The 8,865-nt window shown below is 38.1% G+C and overlaps 1 protein-coding gene across 5 annotated transcripts in view; it reads right to left on the bottom strand.

Annotated features, from left to right (window-relative positions):
- Positions 1 to 4,477: 4,477 nt before the first annotated feature.
- ARHGAP15 (Rho GTPase activating protein 15) overlaps positions 4,478 to 8,865 on the bottom strand; it is a 318,826-nt gene continuing 314,438 nt past the window's right edge. For all 5 annotated transcript variants that reach the window (XM_042827045.1, XM_042827047.1, XM_042827046.1 and 2 more), the window contains one exon: positions 4,478 to 5,758. In XM_042827045.1, coding sequence (XP_042682979.1) covers positions 5,575 to 5,758 — 184 coding nt within the window. In that variant the 3' untranslated portion in view covers positions 4,478 to 5,574. The remainder of the gene's footprint in view (positions 5,759 to 8,865) is intronic.

Genomic DNA, 8,865 nt, shown 5'->3' with positions numbered 1-8,865 from the left:
ATGATTTCTTTGGAAAGACTATGGCCTCCCTCAGCTGCCTGGGGGTCGGGGAAGATGTAGGAGATCTCATACTGGGAACCCCCTCTGTCCTGCCCTCGCTCCTCTTGCTGTTTGCCAGGGCTGTGGGCAGCCAGAGTAATGCTATCAATAGGAATTCAAAGCACAGCACAGTAGAGAGAGCCACAGAACCAGTAGCACTGAAATAGTGCATCAGCGGACCAGAAGTACAACTCAGGTCCCAAAACTCCCTTGTGAACCTGACCCATGAAGCAGTGCTAAAGGCAATTCAGTTCTTCAGTGCAGAAAAGAAGTCAAATGCAAACAAGAAGCTTGATTCTTTCACAGGGTGAAAAGAGATCAATAATGAAAATATTAAGGATTCTTTCACCTTGAATACTTAAGATTCTATTATTTTTCTTTCAAAAGAGCAGAGTAGATGTACAGAGCATCCAGTGAAAGACAACACAAGAGGTGTGGCAGATCTTCCATGCGAGGGAAGCTTAAATTGATTAAGAGACAAATGAGAGGTGATATGTTAGTGGTATATAGGATAGTGAATTGCCAGAAGAGGTCAGTCAGGCGATCCTATTTAGCCTTTCCCATAAATCAAGAGCAAGTGGAGTGCCATACAATAATGCTAAAAGCTAATGAATTTAAAAGTGATACAAGTAAAATATTTTCTTACATGGTGCATAATTAACCTGGGAAATTCATCAGATACCATTAAGACAAAGAGTCTAGAAGGATTAAAAATGGATACTAAGTGACAGAAACTACAAAAGGACAGAAATGTACAGAGGATATTTATCTATTTACATACTCAAATCCATTTGCTGCCTAGGGTTGCAAAGAAACATCCCCTGTGGGAAAGCAAGACATAACGATTGGGCTCCTTGCATCACTGCAATGGACAGGCTGAGGCTGAGTAATGGACTGGTGGAGCTGCTTTCAATATGGTCACTCCAGAGCAGAGGGAGGGCACATCTCCAGCTACCCAAAAATACTGGAGAATCAGAAAATACACAAAAAGGTTCCAGGCTTCTCAGCTTTGAGCAAGTGTAGAAGTTATTGCTGGGGAGATAGTCAGATCTGGGAGATAAAAGGAGTAGCTATGAAACTTACGAACAGAAACTGAGCACAGGCATTGTGTTTTGACACAATGAGAGAACAAAGGAGAACCATGTGAAATTTATGGGTCTGCCTTTTATTAACTGAAATGTGCTCTAAAATGATAGCTTGTTGTGGGTAATTAATTGGCATACATTCTGAACTTGAAGTGTTTTATGATCTCTCTTGAACTTATTAAAGAAAGCTGTCAGCTTCTACTGAAGGTGCAAGCTATTGCCTCAGGTTTCACAGTGTGCATATAGCTTTTTAGAGGAGGATTGCCAAGCCAGGTATTGCAGTGGGATGGTGGCTACCCTTAACTCTCTATTAGGTCTTACAAGGATCCTTGTCCTTTGTAAGGATAAGAAAAAAACAAGAAGCCAGTTCTTGTATGATTTCAGATACCCTTGGATTTATGCAATTGCCTAGTTCAAAAGTTACATGCAATATATTTGTACAACAATCATATCATATATTCTTTCATTGTAATGCCTTGTGGTGAATTAGCACAAGAAAGCAATCACAGCTTCAGCACCACCCTGTAAGCATTCCCTTCATAAACTCTTGTAAATGTTATAATGGGATGGAAATTACTGTGATAATACCGAGATGGCAAAGTCTTCAGTTACAGCAAATGAGAACAAACCTAAATACAGCAACTACAGACATAAAAATGAAGGAAAAGAGGTGCTTACCTTTGGAAGGCCTCAGGAAGACAGGGATCTCCAGTAAGAGATCCTCTTACTTCCGCTGCCAGCCCTTAAATGAGGTCTGGGAAGGGGTGGACCTTGTTTCCCGCCCTTCTGGTCACTCAAGTACATTGTTTGCACCTGAGCTCCCCTGGGCTGGCCCTAACTTCCCACCAGGTGCTCAATCACTGGTTCAGGCTATGACTTAGCATTTCCATGACTACAACCCTATTGGCTACGAAGGGCTCCAGTTCTTGAATATTGAAGGATTTGAGTAAGTCCTGTCTTCAGCAGACCACTTGCTGAAGCTGCTTCTTACGTGTTGTACTTCTTGCTCCTCAGGGGAAGTTTTTGCTGTCATCCAAAATGAGTGCTAGAGAACGTTCCTCTGTTCTGCAAAACAAGCATTGCTCTGGGGCCCTTATGTAAGTCTTGCAAAAATCAGAGCTTGTGATCAAGACCTCCATCTATGATTGTATTCAGCTTCCTGATACTCCATGTTCCCCTCCTGAAAAAGGAATGCAACTCAAGGGAACCTGCTGTGCAATAATATGATGTGCACTCCCTGGGGCTTGTATTTCAGCCTCTGTTGAGAATTGACCATGTAAAATCTATGCCAGACTACAATAGTGATTGCGGTCCCAGCTTCTCTCTTTCAGGTTTTCTCCCAAACTCTACCTATGGTCTATATACTGCCTACTCAAGCTTCTTGAGCATTTTGATCTGAATGGAAGGGTTTGACTCTGCTGCAACATGGGGTGTTTATGAAAACAGACCTGCACTGTGATTAGCCTAGTAGAGAAGTGAAAAGCTATCAATTAAAATGCACGTTAATCTCACTTAATGTCTGTGGATATACAAATACATATATACATACTCTTCCCGATGTTGTCTTTTACTGTATAAATCCAAGTTAATAGGACAGCTGTTTTTTTTTCACACCACTGTGACTAAGAGCTACTTGTTATATGGAGCAGTTAAACGTGGGGATTCTTGGACAAATTACACTGCTGCATTCTCAGCTTTCATTTTTTTCTGATTTGCTAATAGTAGTGATAGCTTCTTGCTTAAATTGTTATTTTTGTCAAATTAATCCTGAAGAAAAGTCTTCTGCAAGTCTAATTCTGACACACGAAAGATCTGGAGCAAAACTTTTACCCAACTGTAGTGAATATTACCATAATAAACAGCTGTAGGAGCAATGTAGTGGTGTATGCGCCCTGTGAGTTGCTCATACTGGATAGAGGTCAGACTTAGACATGTTTAGGATTTGAAAATGGATGTGTCCAGCCACTTTCTGGCCTGAAGGGCTGATGGCCAGAGCCATGCGCCTAGGTCTTTGTCTTATACTAACAGCCAAGGCAGTGATTTTTCCCCCAGTGTTCACGTAGGCATTAAAGGAATCAGGGAGAAGACTCAGATCTGGGGAATTTGAGCAGCTCAGTGGCAGGCCCTGCTTGCTTCTTTCTGTTGTCTGGATGAGGAAGCACAGACTGTCTGCTATACACACTGGATGTACAGGCTCCTCTGATGAGCCCGACTTGTGTCCTTTCAGAATAGGCTACCCACAGATCAAACTTCTAGATTTAATGAAGCATTTAACAGGGAAGTCACCACATTTGTGAATAATTCGCATAGATACCCTTCAAAACAGAAAAATGGATTGTGTGCCCTAAAGTTCGCTTGTATTTTATTTTTTTAAAGCTCAACCAAACCAGTTGATCTCATAAAAAGATGCAGGTTCATCTCACAAGCCATTTCTTGCTTATAAAAACAGGAAAAGAGGAGTCTACGTGCTCCAAAGAAAGCTTAAAAGAAGATTAATTAATTAATTAAGAATCTTTTCTTCTGAGTGCAACAGGATCCGAGTAACAAGTGAACTTTTCATTTCCAGTAATAGCAGAAATTACCTCAATAGCATGATTGTGAGCACCCGTGGGGCCATAATGTGAATGGTCTTTATTAAGGCATAGACTGAACTTCTGACTATCTTTCTTTCAGTCATTTCCACAGGCTATAAACAGCGCCTGGCTTGTTGCTATTAAAAGAGTCTAAAGATGACAATGCTGAAAAGCATTACTGTTTAAGTACTCCAGGCTTGACGTTAACATGAAAAATATTTTCTTGAAAGTAAAGTGAATTTGGGTTCTTCTGAACGTTAGAGTTTCCTTCGGAAATGTTTATGTGGAATACTTGTGATATACTGGGACAGGGTCTTGGTTTTACATTTTTTCATTTTAATTGCTGATCATTACCTCTCAGCTTTGCTGAGACCATGGGATGTCAGAAAACGTCTCGGGGCCAGTGGGTTCACACACTTTCTATGTTTTTTTCTTGGTGTTACTTTCTGCCTGTGTTACTACCTGACAAAAGAGCCCGGTCTTGGTTAATGATCAGCCCTCATTATATAGATATCTTTACCACAAATGACTGTTCTGAGGAACAATCTTTCCAGTACAACACAGTATTTTCTAAAATGATGCTAAGTAAAAACTAGAGAAATCCGTGATCTGCCGAGGTGATATTGAAGACATATCTCTTGTGCACAGCAGACCTACGCATTAATCCTATGTTTTGGGGTCTTTAATTGCTTTAAATATTTGCTTCTAGATCTGTGTTTCACACGTCTTATTTACATGGTTTATTTTTCATTTTGTGAACAAATCGATAACCAGACAGACTCTTTACCACACTGGATTAGTTTTATTTATTCTCTTTGAACTTGATTAAAAAGCTGTCAAACATAAGTCTACATTTTATCAGCAGAATACTTTTACAAAACAGGGTAGGAGATGTGTATAGCTGGAAACATACATTTCAAAATGAAACAATATTTGATATATTCTAGACAGTTACCCTTTTGTTTATCCATGACAACTGAAACTAACCATCAAATGCATAAATTGATTCAAGTCTAGCCAAGTAATCCTAAGGGCATATGAAAAGGCTTTTTTTTAAAGGTCTTTCTAGATGAATTTAATGTAGTTCACCAATAAAGCATCCTCAGGAGCACAATACAAATGCTACAGAACATGAGATAGCTGGGGAAAGCGGGCAGATGTACAGTGTGATGAAGAATCAAAATGGATGTTACATTAAAATGAGCAGTCATGCAATGTCTTCATTTCATGTACTGCACTGAAGTAAAAACGCCAAAGTTCCGATTTCAGTTGTATTTTTTGAGGCACTGTAATGCAAATAATGAGACTGTGTTTTGTTGGCTTTTTCTTTTTTCAGTAATTTGTTTAAATGTAATAGATTGAATCCTTTCTTCAATCTGTGATGTAGGGGACTTGATAATTCATCGTGTATTTAACTTTCAATCCATATCAAAGGGAAAGGTAAATTATACTCCAATTCCCTATAAGCTATGCTGTACCCGTTTCAATTTGTTGTGTTTGATATACATATTTATTCCATTTCCCATCAATCTCCTCAATTATTCTTTGTCTTTCTGTGCCATTGCATATGTTGGTAAACAGCATTTTCTATGGTCCTTGGCCATATGCTGTATGCTCAGCTTGCAAAAAACTGACACTTGGAGTGCTAGCATAATGAAACTCTCAAAGGGTTAATGCGGAATACATATAGGCAAATGTTGACAATATTTTTTATTCCAATGTTTGAAAATTAAACACAAAATCATCATTAAGTTTTCACAAAACGAGGCATCTGTCACTTGAAAGAAAAAGAAATATTTCAGAAATATGTTTACAGAAATGTAAAAATATTAGACATCAAGACAGATGTGAACGTTTTCAATAACAGGCCCTGTCTGTCAGTCTTCCTCAGAGCCGAAGATCTTGCTGTACTCACTCAGCATAAGTTCAACTATCTGATTTTGGTACAGCATGTGGACTGCCATGTTCCCTGTCTCCTTTTCAGGTCTAAGGAGTGTTGGTCCAAACACAATTCCTAAGCTTTGTGTTGACATAAGATTCACGGATTCCTTGGCTGCTATCCTGTTGACGAAAGGAAATAATTGGTTAAAAAACAGGGATGTCAAAGGAGTCGCTGTTGCATTCAAAGTATACAGAGGCACTTTCCTTTCTCGCTCACTCTCCTACTGGGGGTGTTTATTTGGTTGAGTTATTGAAAAGGAAGAAAAGAGGGAGAGAAGTGACAACTTCTGCCAATCTGACAAGTAATGAAAGGTGATTCAGCCACAAGATGTGTGTGAAATGGAGAGCTAAAGACCCACTTAGGATTCACTTATACCAGGGCACGATTTTCTGCTGCTTTCTCGTGAATGCCCATTATTTCAGGTGTATGTTGTAAGGGAATAACTTCTGGGCTCATACATTTAGATACTGAAAATAGAGGTTGCCCTTTCTGTTAAGATAATCAAGCAATGTTAATGATAACAGTTTTGGTGGCTTCAGGGAAAAATCTCTTTGCTTCTTGTAGCATGGTCTCTTGTGCTGAAAGAGTTGGGAAAACATAAAAGGGTCCTTAATATAAAGCTCATATGAAATGCATCCCTTCAGCTAATTTAAATCCAATAAAGTTAGTATGCTCACAAATGGATTGTGAAATTTATATAACTGAAAAGACTTTTGCGTGCCTTATCCTGACAAGAAATTTCTTAAAGGACACTGAAACCACATACCTTAATGGGATGGCTTAGAAAACAATGGTAAGGATTATAACCTTTGATATCTTTATTACCCACAAATTATGAGGACCATTATTATTAAAAGTTGATCTTTTGTCTGTATTAAGACTTAATATTCTTGTGGAAATGACATTAAGGATTGAGAAGCCTGGACTAAGAACAATATTGGTTTAATGGACAGAGGTTAGGTTGGCAGTTTTGCATAAATCTCTGCAGCGGTGAGTGTGGACTAAATAAAAATCTATTTTCTTTCACCCTCCAGAATATCTAAAATATTCTAGGCTGGAAAGTAAATACAGATATATTACAAATAAATTACATAGCTTTACAAGAAATATGAATTAAATGTAACTTTAATGTGTAAATGAATTTACTTCCCTAACCTGGTAGCTTTAACTTAAATACTCCAAGCGGGCTTTGGAAGCCAAGTTCTTCTTTTATTCGTCTCTTCCTATTTGTCACTCATTTACCTTTGTAAAATCCAGACAGCAATTTTAAAATCATCATAGCTATCTCTGTTTTGCCTCTACCTACTGCCGAACTTACAGTAAGTTAAACTGTAAGTGAAAGAAACTTCATGAGATGTGAGTTCAGGTTCCTGGTACGCTGTAAAACAAAAAGTGTCGTCTTGTGGATTTCTGCCAATCTTGTCATATACCACATTCCTTGAACACTGATGCTCATGGATTTTTCCACATTTAAATAGAAAACATTACTTAGTTCTGCCTCATGCTTTTAACTGTGGTGTCCATTGCATAAAACACTCTCCATATGGCACTAATCAGATTGGCTCAATTATTAGTTTCTTAAAATACACCATCTTTATTATAAATTTAAAAAAATAATTATGTTTCCTCTGTGGTAAGATTAACATATCATCACTTAGGAGTCCAAAAAGTCTCAGAAGTTAGTAGTTTTGTTGCCAAACGGCTGCGTGGGTTTCTGACGGACGTCACACATATTTATCACAATTAAAAAAGTTTGTAACGAGTGAAAATGTCTTCCTGAATGCCACTAATGCAAAAGGATGCATAAGGAGCTTGAGTTATCCCTGTGAGAAGAACTTGTTTCTGCTGAACTTTTTATAGGCTAGATGTTGGAAAACTTATACAGTATTTTCAGATGACACAGACATAGAGAGGGATGGGGGGTTCACCAGGGAAAAGTCATACTGAGAAGCTGTACACTTTATAATATTAGAGATTAATTTAGTACTAGCCATGGCTTTGCAATGAGGTGGCATTGACGATGCACAGCTGGATGACAAACACTTTGCAGGGAGCAGGAGACAAAAAAAAAAAAAAAAAAAAAAAAAAAAAAAAAAAAAAAAAAAAAGGACCATAGATGAGCAGAATCAGAAAAAAAGTGGTCAGGGATAAAGGGCCTGATGAAGTGAAAGAAAAGGAAGGATCTGATTTCCTTGTTCTGTAAAATTCAGAGCAAGATCGTAGAATCAGAATCATGTTGGGAAAGACCTTCAAGATCGTCAAATCCAACCATCAAGATGTTGTTTCTGATGTGAACACAGAAAATAGAAGATGCATGGCCAATTGCTGTGCCCTCATTTGCCATCTTTATGAAGCAGAATGATTCCCCTTGCCTTTCCTGGTGATGCCCTCCTCATGCTAAGTCCTGTTTGAGTGATGTTGCTGCCAGCCATGGTCTACAATCACTTAGGTCTCACAAAGTGAGAGTATGGCATAAACCTTGATGTTCCTTGGCAATGCCAAGGAACCTGCTGTCTGGTTTGGTGCAGCGATATGAAGCATGAAAACATCCACATATATATGAGGCCCCTAAACTAAAGTTAGTGAAATAATTATTGTGTGGATAAAACCTCTTGAAAATTCATGATGTTTTCTGTCTCTTGCAATTGCACTTCTTTTCATGATCATAATAACAACAAAAAAAAAAATCTAAGCCAAGCAAACAGGAATACTTTTCAGGAAAGTTTGAGTATTTAAATGAGTTGTGGCAAAATACAGATACTGGAGGGAAAGAAGGAAGGAATTTAATTCAGACTGAAGAAAATAAATATGACTTTGGGACCTTTTGCCATTTTAAATTGCAAATATTTACCAATGAGATTTCACAACTGCTGATTTTTTTTCATCCGCCCACCCCCTCCAAAAAAAAATAGAAATAAAAAATCAAAGCAAAACAAAAGCAAATGTACTCAATTAAAACAGCTACCTTAGCTGCTAAGTGAAATTCTGTTACAAAGAAAAAAACTTTAAAAAATGGGCAATAATTCCTTTTTTTGGCACAGAAAATAAAAGAGCAGAGAGAGCGATACACCGTTTGCAACATGAAAAATGGAAGGAAATTACAGAGATATGTCTTGTAAAGCACAAAAGAAAGGAGCAATGATCCATCAATTTATGATTATTTTAGAAACAATCTATAATCGAGTGCTACAGATATTGGAACCATATCAAGAAATTGCAGGGCATT

Source organism: Centrocercus urophasianus, unplaced genomic scaffold (genome assembly GCF_019232065.1).
Source record: "Centrocercus urophasianus isolate 14NV4802_14NV808 unplaced genomic scaffold, USGS_Curo_1.0 seq_28, whole genome shotgun sequence".
NCBI classification, from domain to species: Eukaryota; Metazoa; Chordata; class Aves; order Galliformes; family Phasianidae; genus Centrocercus; species Centrocercus urophasianus.
Note: the sequence above shows the minus strand (reverse complement) of the source record. Positions and strands in the feature narration are given on the sequence as shown.